The sequence below is a fragment of the Mirounga leonina genome, unplaced genomic scaffold (genome assembly GCF_011800145.1).
Source record: "Mirounga leonina isolate KUSES-001 unplaced genomic scaffold, KU_Mleo_1.0 Mir_53, whole genome shotgun sequence".
Lineage (NCBI taxonomy): Eukaryota > Metazoa > Chordata > Mammalia > Carnivora > Phocidae > Mirounga > Mirounga leonina.
Genome location: NW_023270807.1, coordinates 79,470,278 through 79,491,059, shown reverse-complemented (window position 1 = coordinate 79,491,059; position 20,782 = coordinate 79,470,278). Strand labels below are relative to the sequence as shown.

Genomic DNA, 20,782 nt, shown 5'->3' with positions numbered 1-20,782 from the left:
AGAGGAAGAAAAAAAAACCTCAGATAACCCAAATATTGGAATTCACTGACAATTACATTAAAATACAATTAATATGTCCAAGACAACAGAGGAAAGGGTGGGTAAAATTAAGAATTTCAACAGATGAATCAGATGCAGGCATTCAAGGGGGAAAAAAAGATCTGTAATTTAGAACTTATCAGATGTGTTTGAGAACAGATGAAACAGAGCAGAAGACAAAATTAGTAAACTCAAAGACAAGTGAACAGAAATATCCAAACTAAATGACAGAGAAAAAATTTAATGTAAAAAGCATTAAGAGTGTAAGAGATCCTTCAGAAGTCTAATAATAAGAGTGTAAGAGATGGGGCGCCTAGGTGTCTCAGTTAAACATCTGACTTAAGCTCAGGTCATGATCTCAGGGTCCTGGGATCCAGCCCGATGGGGCTCTGCACTTGGCAGGGAGTCTGCTTGTCCCTCTGCCCCTCCTCCTGCTAATGCTCTCTTTCTCTCTCAAATAAATAAATAAAATCTAAAAAATATATATATATAGTGTAAGGGATACCTATAGAAGTCTAATGATAATACATAATTGGAATCCCAGAAGAGGAAAAAGAAAATGGGCAGAATCGATATTTGAAAAGATAACGACTGGGGCACCTGGGTGGCTCAGTCATCATAAGTGTCTGCCTTCAGCTCAGGTCATGACCCCAGGGTTCTGGGATCAAGCCCCACATCGGGCTCCCTGCTCAGCAGGAAGCCTGCTTCTCCCTCTCCCATGCCCCCTGCTTGTGTTCTCTCTCTCACTCTCTAATAAATAAATAATCTTTAAAAAAAAAAAAAAGATAACTAAGAATCTTCCAAAACTGATGAAAGGTACCACCCTATTTTCAGAAAATTCAGGAACCTCAAGCAAAATAAAAATGAAAATAAAACAAATCTAGGGAAATTAATCATACTAACACTGCTAAAAACCAGAAAGGAAAACCTTTGCTAACAGGGGAAAAAAAAAAAAGACATACTGCTATAAGTCTTATGAACTTCTCAAAAAATGATGGAAGCCTAAAGATATGAAATAACATTTTTAAAGTGCTATAACAGCCAATCTAGAATTCTACACAAAAATATCTTTTAAATTTAAAGATGAAATTTTGGGGGCACCTGTGTGGCTTAGTTAGTTGAGCGTCTGCCTTCAGCTCAGGTCATGATCCCAGGGTCCTGGGATCAAGCCCCACATGGGGCTCTCTGCTCAGCGGGGAGCCTGCTTCTCCCTCTCCCTCTGCCTGCCACTCCCCCTGCTTGTGCTCTGTCAAATGGATAGATAAATCTTAAAAAAAGATGAAATTTTTTCACAGACAAAAAAAATTTATTACCAAGAAATAGACACTAAAGAAAATATTGAAGGGAGTTCTTCAGGTAATTTCACAAAAAAACTCCAAAGAAAAAAAATGGAATTGTAGGAATGATCAAAGAGTAGATATGAAGGTAGATATAAACATACACTGAATACTGGCAGGATCAAGTAATAATTCTAGTGTGGTTTAACAAATGTAAAATTAAAATAAGCAAAAAACAGAAGTAGGTAAATGGAATTACAATGTTCTAAGGTTCTAGAATTAGTCACAGGTACATGTTGCAATCTCTAGTAAGAGACTGCATAAACAGATTAATAAAAAGTATAACAAGTCAATGATACATATTATAATATCTAGTATAACAATGTATAACTAGGGTAATAGAAAGTAAAATGAACCAGAAAATTCAAAAGAAAACAAAAAAGAAAAAGGCACTTAAAACTGCTTGATCACATAGAAAACAATTAGTAAAAGAGTAAATACGAACCCAAATGTAGCAGTGTTACATTAAATATAAGTGGACTACAAACTTCATTTACTAATATTATCATATTGGATAAAAGAACAAAACCCAAGTATATGCTAATTACAAGAGACACACTTTGAAGAATACAGAACGTTTGAAAAGTATGATGGAAAAATACATATCATACAAATACTAACTGAAGAAAACTCATAGCTAGTCAGAGAACTCCAAGACTCAAAAAAGAAAATCGCACATAGATGACAGTATCTTAAGAAAATAAGGCAAATGTTTTTAAATGTAATAAAAGGAAAATCTCAAAACTCTATCCCTCACTATATCCAATCAAGAAAGTATTGCACTTCAATGTAGCTGATATAAGGAGGAAACTAACTACAGCATGTCAATGGGCCCATCGAGTTTTATTGATAATATTTAGCAATATTAGTTGGATACAAGATTTTGACTACATGCCTCAAGTAAGAGGAATGATTTATTTATTTTTTTTAAAGATTTTTTATTTATTTATTTGAGAGAGAGAGAATGAGAGACAGAGAGCATGAGAGAGAAGAGGGTCAGAGGGAGAAGCAGACTCCCTGCCGAGCAGGGAGCCCGATGCGGGACTCGATCCTGGGACTCCAGGATCATGACCTGAGCCGAAGGCAGCCGCTTAACCAACTGAGCCACCCAGGCGCCCCAAGAGGAATGATTTAAATGACAAATTAATAAATATCTATCCCCAGAGCAGGACAATTCATTTATCTACTTAATGAACCAACCATTTCTTATTGTCTGGATTTTGCTTAAATACTCAGAAGCCAGCATACTGCCATGTGTTTGTCAAATGAACAAGGTGGGTAGATTTGAACCTAATGTATTTGGGCAACCATAGAGCACAACTTGCAAGAAAAGCAGCCTCTGGAGTAGTAATCTGTCATTTGGCAACTCGAGTTTAAGCAATATAGCCAGATTAGGAAATGATCTAAAACAGGGGTCAAACTTTCTGTGAAGAGCCAGATAGAAAGGGGCACCTGGGTGGCTCAGTCGGTTAAGCGTCTGCCTACAGCTCAGGTCATGATCCCAGCGTCCCAGGATAGAGCCCGGAGTAGGGCTCCCTGCTCTGCAGGGAGTCTGCTTCTCCCTCTGCCCCTCCCCCCACTTGTGCTGTTTCTCTCTCAAATAAATAAAATCTTTAAAAAGAATACCAGATAGTAAATATTTTAGCCTTGCAAGACATATGGTATTTGTTGCAACTAATCAACTGTACCAAAATTTGTAGCATGAAAGCAGTCATAGATAACAGGCACAGGTGTGTCTATATTCCAATAGAGATTTATAAAACTTCTGATCTAGAGCAATTGTTCTCAAAAGTGTGGCCTCTATATGAGCAAATTAGAATCACCTGGGAACTTGATAGAAATAGATTCTCAGTTCTACCCCAGATCTACTGAATCAAATTGGAAGGGATTAGACACAGCAATCTATACTTTAAGCCCTCCAGGTGATTCTGAAGCTTAGTAAAGCTTGAAAATCACTTATCTAGGGAGTATGGCATCATGAAACTCATCTCCAGCCACCTCTGTACTGAATGTCAAGATTCAAAATACCAAAGATAAGGACAACTAAACACCCATCCTTAGGTACTATACCCACCTTCACGTTCAGCAATCAAGGCCTAAAAGTGTTTAAGGGATAGAGTGGGAAGGAGAGTACATAGCCAAAAACAAGTTACTATATTACAGATGAGGAAATTGAGCCAACATTTAAATTACTTGTTCAAGGTCTCACAGGCCCTCCTCAACATGCAGAACACAATTCACTTAGTCTTTTTTCCCCACCTCTGCTGGAACTCATACCCTAGATTCTCTTCATCTTTTCTAATTCAGGTGTGAGGGATGGGTGGCATATAACTCCTTCAAAATACAGAAGACAAGCCAATAAATTTCTCCTACTATTCCTCTACATTGTGTCTTGATTCTGGCTTTCTTCAACCTCTAACTCTCAGGAACATGTTCGAGTTATAATTGTTTACCAACATAGTAAAATTTCTACCTGTAACAAAAAACTTCCCAGAAGAGATGCTAAAGCCACATAGACGCTATTACTACCTCTACTGACTCATACCTCTACCAACTCCCCTCATCCCACCCCACTTCCCAGACTACACACACCTCTTTTGGTCTTGTATTTTCCTGCTGGTTAGCAATATCATGGTCTGCAATGATGGGGGCAAAAACCACCAAGCTTTTCCAAACACCCAGTTAGAATCCTATTTTGCCCTTCAATTGGAGAAGCTTCATCAGCCCACTCTCCTAGTTTTCATACTTAAAGGTTAGGGTGAGGTAGAAAAATTGCATATAGAAGCCTAATTAATAGAAAGAATGTAAAAATAAGTCAATTATTTGAAAGTCTTTTCAGGAAGTGGTAGTGGGCCTAACCTCATTATGATGATCATTTGTCACAATATAAGAAATAGAAAAGATGGGAAAATCTCATTTTTTAAAAAATGGGAGGAATCATGAATTTGCATGTCACCCTTGAGTGAGGCCATGCTAATCTTCTCTGTATTCTTCCAATTTTAGTATATGTACTCCCAAAGCAAGCACAAGGGAAAACCTCATTTTTAAAATAACTTAAATATTAACTTGGAATATATTAGTTCTAGTTGTCCTGGATCCAAAATTCCCTAATCTAGCTCTTAAAGTGAAGTCAAGGGAAAAATAAGATTTTCATATTACATGTATTTATAGAACACTTCAGCATGAATTATATATTCTAGTTGCATGTTTTTTCAAACTTACACATTCTCATGGAAAATCTTAATATTTATCTATAATTTATCTTTATATTAAACATAATTTTATATTAAAATGTGTATTTATATTGCAAATAAGATGTTGAAATCTTGGCACATTAATGCTTTATAAGTATTACATTCAACATAAATGAAAGAATTCATGAAGCTTTCTGTTCAAGACTGACACCACACACACACACAATTTCCCTCCTTAGACTCCATTAAAATAATAAAGTATAAAAGGATATAAGCCAAAATTGAAAAGATACAGATATTCAAGAGAGTCAGGAAACTTTTAGATGCAGAGTGTTGAGGTAGAGCCAAAGAAGACACAGGTAACAAGAGAAGATGCTTCAGCTAACCTGCCCAGGCAGAACTCTAGGGTTTCTCCTGAGTCCAGACAGCCATGCACAATGGAAGAAGAGAGTAAGATAGGGCAATAACAAAATGATTAACAGGTGATCTATGTGTGGGACAGTCCATTCCCCAAACTTTATCCCAGAAAAAAAAGTGTGGGACTAGAGATTTTTCTCTAAAGAAATTAAATAAATTACACAGAGGATTAGGTCACTAGGATGGATGTACATAGCATATGATAAAGTCCAGATATATGGATATAAACATATATCCATATATGAGACTCTGAAAAGTAGAGAGAAAACAGCAGACTAGCTAGAAACTTGAGACCAAAAAACAAATAAGAACAGTGATGAGTACCCTGGGTTTACTCTTTTCCATTTCAATCCTAGACTAGATACTAGAGAAGGCAGCAACTCAGAAACACCAATAAGCACAGACAAGAGGGAGAAAACCAAAAATCCTCCAAAAAAACCTACTTTCTCTAACCAAAAGACAAAAAAAAGGGTATCCTAGCAAAAAAAATTTTAGACAATAACCAATCTGCTCCAAGCCAAACAGCACAGATAAAAACTACAGCCTCTGTTCCCCACCCCCCCTCAGCAACTGTCAAGTAGACAGCCTAGACTTTTACTCTTGCAGGGACATAATGTAGCATTCTAAATCCTGCTGTCAGGGTGGTGTCGGAGAAGACCATCCTGAGCCCAGAATTTCATCCACAACTAGCAGTAAGAAGGAATCTCATCCTCTCATTGTTGGGGAGGTATCAGAACCTACTGGAGAGGCAGGACCCTTACCACTCAGTAGTAATGAGAGTACACCCTCACAGTCAATGAAGACCTCATAAGAAGTCTGGTATTTCACGCTCATGCTGTGGTAACAAAAAACTCTATCCCTTCCCCCTTGGGTAGTACTGGAGACTAGTCAAGTTGGGACTTTTCACCATTGCTCAAGGGTAACATGACTACCTTGCCACAACATCAGTAGAATACAGGTGAATAGCAGTAATAAGGTGCCCCCTCCCTCTCCCAACCAGGATGGTATCAGCAAAGACCTAGGGGGGAGCCTAAACTCCCACACTTGACCGAGCAATAATGGGACAGCTCCTTCCTTCACCATCACTGGCCATCAACAGAGGCTAAGCAGAGAACTTGGACTTCTATCCTCACCAGCAGTAACAAGGCAATACCATGTTTTATCCACTAGAATGCTGCCAGAAAAGTCCTGTGATAGCACAAGATTTAAATAAAATCCAGTCTTGTAACGTCCAAGTTTCAATAAAAAATATCACATATAATACCAAGAATCAAGATTGCAAACTGAATGATAAAAAAACAAATTTCAACACCAAGATGGCACAGATGTTAGAATTATCAAACAAGGATTTCAAAGCAGCCATCATAAAAATTCTTGAGTAATTACAAACACACTTAATGAAAAAAAATAGGAAGTCTCAGCAAATATATATGATATGAAGAAAAAAACAAATGGAACTTTGAGAACTAAAAAGTTATTAAACTTTATTATTAAACTGGAAAAAAAAATGGGACAACTGAATAGAGAAACAGAAGAAATAACCAGTGAACTAGAAGACAGAACATAGAAATCACCCAATATATGAGAAAATAGACACCCCCCCGTTCCCAAAAAAAGGCCTCAGGAATTTATGGAACTTAAAAAAAAAAAAAATCTGACATTTATGTCATTAGAGACCCAGAAGAGAAGATGGATGGGGCTAAAAAGTATTCAAAAAAGCAATGACTGAAAATTGCCCAAATTTGGCAAAACACACACACACACACACACACAGATTCAGTGTGACCTCCAAATAGGATATATGCAAAGATATCCATGCCACAGCACATCATATCAAACTTCTAAACAAAGACATAAAACAAAAATCTTGAATGTAGCCAGAGAAACAATGTATTAATTACACTTTTTTTCATCAAGGAGCATGGAAGCCAAAAGGAAATGATACAACATTTTTCAAATACAAAAGAACAGTCAAACCAGAATTCTCTATCCAGTGAAAATATGTTTCAGGAATGATGGGGAAATCAAGACATTCTCAGATGAAGGAAATGAAGAAAATTTGTCACCAGCAGCCCTACCCTAAAAGAATAACAAAAGGAAGTTCTCTATACAGAAAGGAAATGATAAAAAGTGAAATCTACAAGACAATGATGAAGAAATCAAAGATGTAAATAAACAGAGACATTCCATACCCATGGACTGGAACCCTTAACATAGTAATGATGCCAATTCTCCCCAAATTGACACACAGGTTTGATGCAATTCCTATCAAAATACTGGCAAGATTTTTTTTTGTAGAAACAAACAAAATCATTCTAAAATTTATATGGAAAGGCAAAGGAACTAGAAGAGCCAAAACAATTTTTTTTTCTTACCAGTTTTCATCAAGCATTTAAGTCTTTATCTCTGATAACCATTTAAAAACATGGAACACTTCAAGAATCTGCAAGTTATCCTTGCGCAGGGGCCATGCTAATCTCTGTATCATTCCGATTTTAGTATATGTGCTCTGGAAGCCAGCACAAGCCAAAACAATTCTGAACAAGAATCATGTGAGAAGAATCACTCTACTTGATTTCAAGACTGATTATATAGCCACAGTAATAAAAACTATGTGTTATTGGTGGAGGGACTCAGACAAAGTAATGGAACAGAGAACTCAGGAACAGCCGACACAAGTATGACTAACAGATTTGTGACAAAAATGCAAAAGATCTTCAATGGAGGAGATACAGTCTTTTCAAATTAATGGTGCCGAAATAGTATCTACAGACAACAAAATAAATCTTGACCTAAACCTCATACCTCATATAAAAATTAGCTCAAAATAGGGGCACTGGGTGGCTCAGTTGTTAAGCGTCTGCCTTCGGCTCAGGTCATGATCCCAGGGTCCTGGGATCGCCCCGCGTCGGGCTCCCTGCTCCAAGGGAAGCCTGCTTCTCCCTCTGCCACTCCCCCTGCTTGTGTTCCCTCTCTCACTGTGTCTCTCTCTGTCAAATAAATAAATAAAATCTTTAAAAAAATAAATTAGCTCAAAATAGATCAGACTTAAATGTAAAACTATAAAACTTGTAAAAAAAAAAAAAGTAATAATAATATAGGAGAAAATCTTCAGGACCAAGGGCTTGGTTAAGAGTCCTTAAACATTACACCAATACCATGGCGGGGGCGGGGGGGGACCCAATTAAGATGGGCTTCATCAAAATTAAAAACTGTTGATCTTCACAAGACCCTGTTAAGAGGGTAAAAGGCAACAGAAAAAAAAAATATTGCAAACCACATATCTGACAAATGACTATACCTAGAATAAAGAACTCTTAGAATTCAACATTGGAAAAACAAACAATCCAAATAGAAAACAAACAAAAGAAATGAAGAAACATTTTACCAAAGAGGAAAAATGGATGAGAAATAAGCATGAAAATATGTACATCATTAGCCATTAGGGAAATGGAAAAAAACATGAGACACACTCCCATCAGAGCAGCTTAAAATAAAAAATAACAATACCAAATGTTTATGAGAATGTGAAGAAACTGGATCTCTCATAAATTGCTGATGAGAATATAAATGGTACAGCCATTCTGGAAAACCGTTTGGCCATTTCTTTTTAAAAAACTAAAGATAAACTTACCATTCAACCCAGCAATCACACTCCCAGGCATTTATCCTAGAGAAATGAAAACTTTTATCTGTATAAAAACTTGTACACATTGGTTCATAGAAGCTTTATTCATAATAGCCAAAAACTGGAAATAATCAAAATGCCCTACAATGGGTGCATAGCTGCAGAAACTGTGGTACATAAATACCAGGGAATACAATTCAGTAATAAAAAGGAACTGCTATATACAACAACTTGGATGGATCTCAAGGAAGTTATATAGAGTGGGGGGGAATCCCCAAAAGTCATTACCTGTATGATTCCATTTAAAATGATAAAATTATAGAGCTGGAGAAGAGATTATTAGTGATTGCCAGGGCTTAGGGATTAGAGGGGAGGGGTGTCCATAGAAGGCTAAATGTTAATTATAGAAGGACAGCATGATGGAGAACTTTCTGGTGATGAAATAGTTCTGTATCTTGACTATAGTGGTGGTTACACATGATAAAATGGTACAGTATTACACCCACATGGTGCTAATATCAAATTCCTGGTTTGGGTTATACTATAACTATTTAAGATGTAACCACTGGGGAATAAAAATAAAAATAACTATCAGATAATACACAATAAACTTCTAAAGGACTCCTTAGGGGAAATGAAACACCCATCTATTAAACCTACTTAAAGTAAGTCAGTCTGCTCTACTATTTTTTTTGGCTTGTAAAGAGAAACAGGTTTTGAAAACACCTTGCTGATGTTTCTAGTTGAGAAATGTCAATAATGGTATAAGGTAAAAATTGCATCGCTTATGTGACAGCATTAAATAGTTAAAATCAGTATTAAAATGTACCTAGATTGACTGCACATTGTCTTTCTTCAGAAATTAAATTGATTCCATAGTTAACTGTAACTAAATCTAAATCCTTATAAACAATTCTAACACATCTCTTCAAACTACTACATATGTAAAATGTCATTTTTGTTATGTAAAACGTTCGTAACACCAACAAAATGGAAGTAAAATGAGGCCATTAAAAAGAAACAATTCCTCAAAAAAAAAAGTTATATATGTGTTTGAGATATTCCAGAATCAGTAAAAAAAAATATATATATATATATACACACACACACAAATACACACATCCCTCAACTAGTCAATATTTAATATTTTAATAATACACAATCTTAATGGATATGTAAAAAGTACTTTCACGGTCTGTTATCACCTAAAATAATACATTATGTAATTTTCAAAAATGTGTTCTTTGACTTCTAACCTCTGCTCTTCTTTAGAATTACCTGTGAGGGGGGGAAAAAATGAAGATTCATATTATACCCAAGGCAAATAAAACAGAATTCCTCGACAAAAAGTTAGATCATCTTACGTGCATAATATGCAAGACTGAGTTATAAAACCCAATTTGGAAGGTGATTATGGAATCTTTTGCCTTATAAATGGTCCTAGACTTCCCCTAAAATAGTCCACTTCTATCAAAAAATGTGGAAAAAGCAATTCTCAAAATCTGGTTTTATAGTCACTTCTGTCAATTTCTTCAAATGTAAGCCAAAAGTACCCAGATTAGTGGTTCCCAACTTGAGGTTTGTAGACAATTTAGTAATCTAGGGAGTTAAAGAATTTTCCAAAAGTCAAAAATCCTATTATAAATCAGGCATTAACAACTATAAGGCAATACAAATCCACTGCAACACCAAATTTCTTATATTTGAGCTAGAATTATATCAATTTAGAGACAAAGACTAGTCATTATATTCTTAAAATTTTAACTCATTAGGTAGACAATTTTCAAAACATATAGCCCATGAGAAAATAAAATAAAATCAGATCTTTAGCTATAAAAAACTAGAAGCAGTAGACCAGAATATATCCAGAAATTTTTTTAAAGAACTTACCTACTTATAGGTAACTACACCTATAATAAAAACCCTAAATTTAAAATACGCACATACACTCTACAAACTCTTAAGCCTTACTTCTACCTAAAAAAAAAAAAAAAAAAACAACTTATATTGCCTTTAATAGTCTAGAAACATATTGGAATATAAGCAAAGTTGAAGCCCCTAAAAAAGTACCAGGGCATGCACATTTCTAAGCTTCCACAAAGACCATCAAATAGGTCTATATCCCAGGCCAGTACTTGTACTTCTCTGGTTCTACATGTTAGCATGAGCACTACAAAAGAAAGTACGACATACTCAAATTTGCTGAGTATATTATGCACCCAAATCTTTAAGATGCTAAGTTAAACAGAGTTCGACAAGTTTATTTACCTCTGCTTCTCATAAACTTTCATAAACCTTACATAACTATATTTAAAGATGACAGCATTGCGAAGGCTGGATAAGAGGTACATGGGAACTCTATTATTTTTGCATCTTCTGTGAGTCTATAATTATTTCAAAATTAAAAAAAATTAAATAAAAGTCTACAAAGAGGTAGACTGTCAAAAATAATTCTCTCTCCCACATCATCCCCCAGTCAACCATGGTTGCCAGTTTCTTGCATATTATTTTAGAAACAAAGCTCTCTATATAACATTGTGACTATTCAAAGAGATACAGTAGGTCATCTAAATTTATCTGACCCCCAAAACTTTTTTGGTGGGCCATCTATTAAAATCAAATGAAAATAATAATCTTGGAGACATATTTAGAAAAAACCATCCTAGACATCATATTCTTACATTATATAGAAATACCAGTAAGAAGCAACTTTCTCTGCTTATTTAAGTGATTTGATTCATAAGTCACTCAAATCTCAAAACAAGTAATTAGGAAAACTTAAAATGATCAAGAAGTTTTCATAAATTTCAAGGTGATAAACCTTCTCAACTATAAACAGCCTACTATAAATCATATAGGTTAGCAGCCAAACATTCATTTCCCTTAAGTAATGATAAAGCAGTGCCCATGAATCTTTCCATCAGAAATCCATTATATATACACATAGAAAAAAAAAATCTCCATAATTAAACCCAATAACATAAAAACCAAACACCCCCAGCTGTAGGCAGCTGCCTAGGTTGCCATGTACCTAGGCAAGAGTTACACTGCTAGGGAAACAGCAGCTGATAACTGGTTAGCATCCGTGCCAACTCTGTTGTTAACTATACCAGGATGCCAGCATAATTGTGGGGGGGGAGCAAAACATCAGTCAACAAAGCTGAATAAGGAATCCAAAGCAGACAGAAATGATATACTAGATGATATTTTTTTAAGTTAATTCTTGCTCAAGAAAAGAAAGTCAGATTTTACCTTTGCTGCAGCCTGTACATGCTCCTTTTTAATGACTCCACACTTACTCTCAAAAGCATTCATTCTGGACTCTTCTGCTAACCGATGAACAAACAGTAAACAATTCAGATGCACCTTTAAAAGAGAAAATTCAAAAGGATTTTTAAACTCAAACACTGATGCTTTGAAATAATGATTTTTAAAAAGATTCCAAAATTTGTTGTAAATTTACTAGTGTGCTTAAGTCAATTATTTAAAGTAACACAGAATTCAATTTACTATAAGTCCAACTTAAATTCTATACAAAAGAGACTTAGTTACTGCAAACATAAACCAAGGTTATATATAAGGCTGACCAAAGGCCATAGATAATAACATTATTGTAAAGCATAATTACAAAGCTTACGTAGGACTTTATTAACTAGCAAATATTCTTGCTTCCAATTCCAAATAAATTTAAATTCATAATGGGATTTCCCAAAAATTTAAAAACAAAACATATCACCAACTGTTTAATGCTAATCAATCTCTCATTCTACAATCCATGGGTTGAAGATTTTTTAACCAGATATTTAATTTGAAATAATCTATTCAAAACCATGTTAATAATTGAAATGTTAACTTTACTGGAATGAAAAGTATATATATATAAAGGTCAAGTTACATGTCATCCAACATATCAAAATAATCATATCTACTATTAATCATCTTTGAGGCTCTTAAAAAATTAAAATGGATAATATAAGGAGATAATAAATATTAATTATTTAGGTAAAATTAGATAATATCTTTAATATACTGGTGATTTATATACTACATGTTCTTTGCAGTTAGAATACTCATCTAATGTTCACTATGTGTACCGCACACAACCACTCCCCCACAGTTTATTAAACATTAAATAACTAGGTAATGTGGTGTTTTAAATTTAAATATTATGCAGAAATCTTTAGTGGATGGTTATAGATGTTGAAGAATGTTTTACTGATATCTGGAAAAAATAGGACTTTGGGAATTTAAATTTAATAAGATAAAGAACCTATGGAAGACATCTTCCTTTGGTACTTTTTTGATGCACGGTCTTCTTTAATTCTCACAAGAACTCTAGGGTAAAGCACCCAATTCTGATTATGTAATACCATGTTATTCAATTTTTTTTTAAACTTCCAAGGACATCCCATTTCCTATTGCAGCAAAAACATTCCATAACATGGCACAATTCCTGTTAATCTAGATTTCCTACTTCTAAAGATAAATAGCTTCCAGTTATGCCCAAGATAAATTCCAATACTAAACCCCACTTGACTAGACTTTTCCAGTTTCATCTCTCAGCTTACAGTTCTATAGTAAGTCTTTTGAACTTCTTTCTGTATTCAAATGAAACCTTGCCTACAGGCATTCTACTAGTTTGTAAACTTCTCTGAAAAGTCAAATTCCCCCCAATATCTGTTATGCACCCTGAACTTCCTACCACTGCACATACTACATACACCATGCAGCAATTTCTCATGTCTTCCTCAATCAAATACAAGGATAAGAACTATGTTTATCTTCCCCAACATTATATCTTCAGTGATCTTTAGTCCATGGCACAATACATAGTCAACAATTATCATTGCATGAACAAAAGATCCCTCCATATCTCCCCGAATTAGGCAAAAAAAAAATTTTTTTAGTCAATCCCAAATAAACCACACCCACTGTTTTAGAGAATTGATGGGTGTTGGAGGGGAGAGCGGTGGGGGAGAATGGGCAAAATGGGTTTAGAGGTATAGGAGATACAAGCCTCCAGTTACAGAATGAATAAGCCACTGGAATGAATAAGTCATAGGAATAAAAGGCACAGCTTAGGGAATATAGTCAATGTATTGTAATAGCCTCGTATGGTAGTGGTAGCTACACTTGTGGTGAGCATACCATACAAACTTGTTGATCACTATGTTGTGCATCAACTATACTTCAATTTTGAAAAAATGAAAAGGGAAAAAACAAAAAAAACTACACCGTTTTGAGACTTAGTTCACCCTATTAACCTATATGGAAAGTCTTTTCCTCTTCATAAGCATGAGCCATAGGTTCTGAGACAAATTAATATTACTTTTTGACGTCACAGAATTTTTTTAAGCAACCCAATTCTCTCTCGTAAAACTGTTAATTGAGTGGTGCCACTCAAATGCACAAACTAAGGTTTTTTGGGTTCTTTAAGATTTATTTATTTTAGGGGCACCTGGGTGGCTCAGTAGTTAAGCAGCTGCCTTCGGCTCAGGTCATGATCCCAATGTCCTGGGATCGAGCCCCGCATCGGGCTCCCTGCTCTGCGAGAAGCCTGCTTCTCCCTCTCCCACTCCCCCTGCTTGTGTTCCCTCTCTCGCTGGGTCCCTCTCTGCCAAATAAATAAATAAATAAATAAATAAATAAGATTTATTTATTTTAGAGAGCTCATGGGGGGCAGAGAGAGGCAGAAGGAGAGAAGCTCAAGCAGACTCCCTGTTGAACACAGAGCCCCAAGTGTGGCTCGATCTCATGACCCTGAGATCACAACCTGAGCCGAAATCAAGAGTTGGATGCTCAACCATCTGAGCCACCCAGGCATCCGTGCACTAAGGTTTAAATTAAAATAGTCAAAACAAAAACAAATTTTAAGGTATTCAGCTAGACATTCAAACTTGAAAAAGGCCATTCCATCAAAAATTTGCTTGAAAGGTAAATCAAAAGATAATTTACAAAGAAATATCCATTCCTTAACAGTGTCAGTTGACCAAAACACTGGGCCAGTCTGATTTCCTCCTCCCTTCATCATAGGACTTTTGAGTTTTACATAAACCATAAGCATCCAGATATTTCCTCAGTGAGAAATCTGAAAACCAACTGAGCCATGAGAAAGCTGAACAATTTATTCAGATTAACAGATGTACTCACCAGTACTGGCCCTGGAGATATACAATCAAATAAAGCATAAAATAAAACAAAAAGCTGGTGCAAAAGAACTATGAAATAACATAAATTATGAGTAAAATGTTAGAAATAACAATCAACCCACATTAGTTACAATGCATTCCCAACATTATTTGTACACTCATAATATTCAAAGTATTATGCCGAACATTAGAAATACAAAAAATTCCCAACTCAAAGTTCCCATCCGATGAGAGAACCAAACCCATAAGAAATTAAAGGCAAACATGTGACAATAGAGGATAAAGATAAAGTTGGTTCTCAGATTAAGGAAGACTCAGGAAGTGGCTGGCATTTGAACTGGATTTTGAAATTGGAGTTTGCCAAGTGGAGTAGAATGAGGTTATCTTCAGGCAGAAGAAATACAATATAACAAAAGACAGCATAAAAGTAGATTAGTTTTGTATTAAAGATAATGAGAGACACAAAAAGGAGATCTGTATGGTTCCTTCCTCTCAAAAAGCTGCATACCACACCGGGTGACAAAACGACATACGAAACTTAACAGAACAGTGTCAGAGTCTCAATAGCTAAATTGTATTATGTAACTCTTATACTGCTATCAAAGTTCAGAAAAAAGAGATCAAAACAGACTGCCTTAATTGTAGAGAAGTTTATGGATGATGTGGGACAACTGCCTGGGTAAGATTACGAAGTGTCAAAGGTGAGCAGGAAACCATAAGCAAAGAAACCAGGGTGATGCATGGCATATACAAGACAGTAAGAGAACCAACGCAAGTCAAAGATGAGCATACAACCTAGGAATAGGTGCCAACAGAAAGAACTTCCTTTCCCCTACCACTGCAACTCCTTTTCTTTCCCACACCACCTGGATCCCAATCCCACTCCACAGTAGAGCCCAGGTGTCCATGGATCACTTTGAGGCAGACAGCTGTGGATGTGCGAGGACTCTACTTGAGAAATTTCTGCCAAACAATCTATACCAGCTGGTAATCTCCTAGATATTCCTGAACAGGTACATTTCCTCTCCATTTAGAACCCCAGCTCCAATGAAAACTCCAGAATAAATTCCTGAAAATGTTCTGCAGATCAATTTCATTTAATCCAGTTCACTTAGGTTACCTTTAACACCACTGGGCGGGGGCATTCAAAACAGTAGGCACAGGTTGACCCTTGAAAAAATTTTTTTCTTTTTATTAATACAGTACTGTAAATGCATTTTCTCTTTGTGATTTTCTTAACATTTTCTTTTCTCCATCTTACACTACTGTAAGAATACAGTATACATTTACAAAATACGTGTTAATCAACTGTTTTATGTTATCAGTAAGGCTCTGGTCAACAATAGGCTATTAGTTAAGTTCTTGGGGGAGCCAAAAGATATACATGGATTTTCAACTGTGGGGGGTTAGAGGAGTCATTAAAGGGTGGTTCAAAGGTCAACTATATTGTCTTTCCCTACAGAGTTTAAGAAATGAAGGGCAGGAGATAGTAGAAGAACTACATTTCCAAGAAAGCTGTTTTGGCTTCAGAGACCAAATAATGGAAAAGTAAAGACAATTCTATAGTAGTGTAGCAAAAAGAGAAATGCTGCACTTGCAGGCAACAGATGGGAAGGCAGTAGTGAACTTGGGGAGGCTGTAGAGAAGAGAGTTGGAAAAACCCAATGTAGCTTAAGAACAGATGGATAATGCATTTGAAGACATTCTCCATGCCCTATGCCCTGGCTACCAACAATTCTTTACCTTGATTTCCTGGAAATTAGGTGCCCACGTATAATGGCTCCTTTATTCAAAAAGCTCTTGTGACAAAAGGGAGGAGGTGTCTCTTATGGTTTAAACCTAGGGAAAGAGTGTTTATTCTGCTAGAGAAATACATGTTCCAGGCATTCAACATAAAAACTCCAAATTTATTTTATTTTTTTTTAAAGATTTTTATTTATTTATTTGAGAGAGAGAATGAGAGAGAGCACGAGAGGGAAGAGGGTCAGAGGGAGAAGCAGACCCCCTGCTGAGCAGGGAGCCCGATGTGGGACTCGATCCCGGGACTCCAGGATCATGACCTGAGCCGAAGGCAGTCGCTTAACCAACTGAGCCACCCAGGCGCCCTCCAAATTTATTTCAACACAGAAATATACAGGGGTTTAGTTATGGCTATTAAGTGAGCATGATGCTGCAGGAATTATGAGTCAGATAAACAAGCTTTCGTGGTTTGCCTTGAATATTCACTAACAGGTGCTCTATTTGTCTAGGAAAATGAATTCATAGTTGAAAACATACTAACAAGTAAACTTGAATTGGGGTTCTTTAATAACTAAGCTAAAGTATGGGAAATAGGGCAAGATGTTTGGTTAACAACATAAAAAAAGGAGGAAGGCAAAGAAAGAGGCACCCACGTAAGAGGCATGTCAGTAATGCCTTTTACAATAGTTCAATAAATAGGACTTTGCCTGAATTCAAAAAGTTATTTTTTTTAAACTGTATCTTTCACACCTTTCGCAAGTACACTAAGCGCAGTACCAGACCATGCTCTGGAAAAGTGATATTTAAAAGCCATAAGCAGAAACTTAAGTTAGTTTTCCCCCTTAAGATGATACGGCTAATAGCCTCCCGTTAAAAAAAAAAAAAAAAAAAAAAAGGTCCGGATATCTACATCTCACAGGGCCCCAGGCAACTAAGCGTCAGGAATATGAACTGACCAGTCAGGCGGGGGCAAACCTGCCTCGTCATTGCTGGAAACACCTTAAACGTAGGCCTGACGGTGCTAGGGGTGGCGAAATAAAAGCGGGGGTTTATTTCCTCTACCTCCCTCTTGCTCCACTCCCAGCCAAAGAAGGGACAGAATCTCACCAATAAGTCGCCACTTGTCTCTAGGCGAAGGTGAGGCTTCTGTCGCTTGAAGACGCGCTTAAGAAAGCCCCGGGGAGCCTTCCGTTTTATATGCTTTCTCTGCGAGACTGTGGTCGAGAACGCCATTCTCTCCCTCAGGCACCAGCCTCCTTAGCTTCCGAGATCCTCCGGGGACGGCACAGAAATTCACACCGGAGTCAACAGCAAGAACAACTCAGCCGCTACGACACTTCTTCAGGCCCCAAAACCCCCGCCCAAACGTTTGAATCCGCCGCCGAAAGAGAGCGCCCGGCGCTCGGTAGTGACGTCAGCCTGGCGCAAGCCCCGCCCCCGGAGTGCCGGCTGTTCATAGAAAACACCCTCGGTGGAGACCCTGTGATATCCTTAAAGGTCGGAGGCTTCCGTTAATCGCCATTTGTATTGTACCTAAGCTTTGGAAGTATTTCTCCTGTATTTCACAGGAGTGTTGAGAAACTGGAAAATGTTGGCATGCCAAGGCAGTTACACTTATTCTATATACTGAGCCTACTACCGGTGGACTAAGAAGTAGATGAATAGAAGTTTGTGATGTTTTATCAGGATTCCTAAAGAACCAATGACTTCATAGCAAGGCATGATTTTCTAATATCAATAGCTAACAATTTACACTTTTACGTAATTTCACTTGATCTTACTTGAAGTCCTTTCATGATTCTAGCTTTTTTGCTGTTTTTTTAGAAACGCAGCTCCCTTTCATGTTAAGGCCCCTGCACTTACTTCAGATATAGTTTAAATGCTACCTCTTGAAAACCCTTGCTATTTCTCCAAGCAATTAACTTTTTCTATCTTCTGTGCTATCAGTACAAGTAGTCCCTAAACTTCATTATGTATCAGATGAAGCACCACTCTGAGGGTTTCTGATTGAATAGAAATGTATGGGACTTGAGAATTTGCATTTCTAACAAGTAGGTCCTGTTGGTACTCCTAGTTTGAGGACCGCACTGAGATCACTGTGATGTTCATTGTAATTATCTATGTTATACTATACCTGTAGTAATTATTGTGATTTCAATATCCACACAGATGATCCTTCCACTATCTGGCCTCCCATTTCCAAGACCTCCTCTCTGCCAATGATGATATCTTATCATTCACACCTGCAGTCATACACTAGGGCATATCGTTACCAAATACCATACCCTTCCATATTCTCAATCAGTTGTCTCACTCTTCAACCTCATCTATCTTTTCAACTCACTCCTTCCAGTGTTCCAAATCCAATAATTCTTAGATGCCACTTAGATGGGATAGCAGTCTCTTTCTTTCTATCGCTACCAGGCCACCAACCCTTCTCTACTCCTTATTCTCCCTCCTGTGGTCCATTGTGCATTATTAGAATATTCCCTTGCATTTCACCTCAGCTCTCTAGCCATCTCCAGCTAATTCTCTTCCCTAATCAGACATGCATATCCAATTCTCCACTGGACTGGAATCTTAAGTCATCTTAAATTTAACACATCCAAAATTAGCTCTTGATAAGTCCCTATATCCCAAACCTGCTCCTTACACCAACTTCCCTATTACAGCTAATGGTACTTCCATTTTTCCAATTACTCAAACTAAAATCTTGGAATCATCCTTGGCTCCTCTCTTTTTATCACCCCATACTCAATCTTTCATCAAATTTTGTCAGCTCTATTTGCAGTCTCTGATCACTTTTGGCCAAGTCACCATCATTTCTTACTTGGATTATTGCAACACCCTCCTGACTGTGCCTCAGCCTGTTTCTCTTTATCCTCAAGAGAAGAGCCAGGTTTAACTCAGATTATGTCACTCTTCTCCTCAAGCCCCTTCCATTTCTATCAAAATAAAAGTTCCTACAATGACTTTTGAGGCCTTACCTGCCCTCCAAGTACAAACACACTTACAAATGCACAATGAACCATTTGACCTTATCTCCCACAATTAAGCAACTCACTCTCCTCCAGCTGTATTAGCATCCTTGATAGCCTTCAGATACACCTGAAATCCATTAAATACACCAAACACTCCCCCATCAGGTGCACTTACTTTTCCCTCTGCCAAGAATACTTTTTCCTCATTTATTTGCATAAGCGTCTCCATCACTTCCTTCAAGTCTCTGCTCTAACAAGTATCAGAGAGACCTCCTATTTAAAATAGAAACTCCACACATGTATACACATGTATACCTAGACACACACATATACCTAGACACACATGTGCACATACACATACACAGGCCCAGCAGTGTGCAAAAGCTGACTTATAGTCTCAGCACTGTGTTCAGTGACATTAGGTTGGTAGCCAAAAATATTTACACCACTGGAATTGGCAAATACACAAATCAGGGGTCTTTGTTTTTGTTTCCTGGAAAGAAAGCTGTTAAACGTTTACCAACATAGCACTGCACATATCCCTGCTGAGATGAACATCCTAACCCACCCTGTGGTTTATTTTTCTCTATAGCACTTTTCATCATATAATAAATGCTTCTACATATAGGAAAATGTTACTCTAGCTTTATTTATTATAGAAATAATTGGAGATAGTTGATATTCATTAAGAGGGGATTGGAAATACCTATTGTTGTATGTATTAGTTTCCTAGCATGACTGTAACAAATTACCACCAATTTAATGGCTTCAAACAGTACAAACTTACCATCTTTCAGATTGCAGGTCAGAACTCCTAAAATCACAGTGTCAACAATGCTGCCTTCCTTCTGGAGGCTCTAGGGGACTGTCTGTTTCCTTGACTTTTCTAATTTCTAGAGGCCATTTCCATTCTTTGATGCAAGGCCCCTTCCTCCATCTTCAAAGCACATCAGTCTACCTTCTCTTTTGATCAGCACATCTTTTTCAGACTTTGATCTGCCAGACTTCTTCTAAGAACACTTGTTATCACATTGGGCCTACCCAGATAATCTTCTCGAGATCCTTAATCACATCTGCAAAGACTCTTTTGCCAAGTAAGGTAACATTTTCAGATTCTAGAGATTAGGACATGGCTATCTTTAGGGGGAGGGAGCATTATTCTGCTTACTACATGATCTCTTCCTGGACTTGATTCTTGAGTAGAACTGTTCAATAGAACATTCTTCAGTGATGGATATGGTCTATATCTGCTCTGTCCAATACAGTAGCAATATGTGGCCATTGAGCATTTGAAATA

At 36.9% G+C, this 20,782-nt stretch overlaps 1 protein-coding gene and 2 non-coding genes across 3 annotated transcripts; all 3 read right to left on the bottom strand.

Annotated features, from left to right (window-relative positions):
* Positions 1–4,297: 4,297 nt before the first annotated feature.
* LOC118001690 lies at positions 4,298–4,403 on the bottom strand. Its single transcript, XR_004676798.1, has one exon. It is a non-coding gene; the product is annotated as a U6 spliceosomal RNA (small nuclear RNA).
* A 3,003-nt stretch (positions 4,404–7,406) lies between these two features.
* Positions 7,407–7,510, bottom strand: LOC118001678. Its single transcript, XR_004676787.1, has one exon. It is a non-coding gene; the product is annotated as a U6 spliceosomal RNA (small nuclear RNA).
* A 2,230-nt stretch (positions 7,511–9,740) lies between these two features.
* CENPW (centromere protein W) lies at positions 9,741–17,915 on the bottom strand. The gene is made up of 3 exons (XM_034991515.1): positions 17,612–17,915; positions 11,868–11,981; positions 9,741–9,893 (listed from the first exon to the last, which is right to left on the bottom strand). The coding sequence occupies exons 1-3, from the start codon at positions 17,735–17,737 to the stop codon at positions 9,867–9,869; spliced, it is 267 nt and encodes an 88-aa protein (XP_034847406.1). The 5' UTR covers positions 17,738–17,915; the 3' UTR covers positions 9,741–9,866.
* Positions 17,916–20,782: the final 2,867 nt, after the last annotated feature.

What these genes read in the sequence shown, in the direction of transcription:
- CENPW (XM_034991515.1), bottom strand. Translation starts at nt 17,737, where the DNA reads ATGGCGTTCTCGACCACAGTCTCGCAGAGAAAGCATATAAAACGGAAG. An exon ending in AGACAAGTGGCGACTTATTG is followed by an intron (nt 11,982 to 17,611) that starts GTGAGATTCTGT and finishes TCTCTTTTAAAG; the next exon opens with GTGCATCTGAATTGTTTACT. An exon ending in ATGTACAGGCTGCAGCAAAG is followed by an intron (nt 9,894 to 11,867) that starts GTAAAATCTGAC and finishes CCCCCCTCACAG; the next exon opens with GTAATTCTAAAGAAGAGCAG.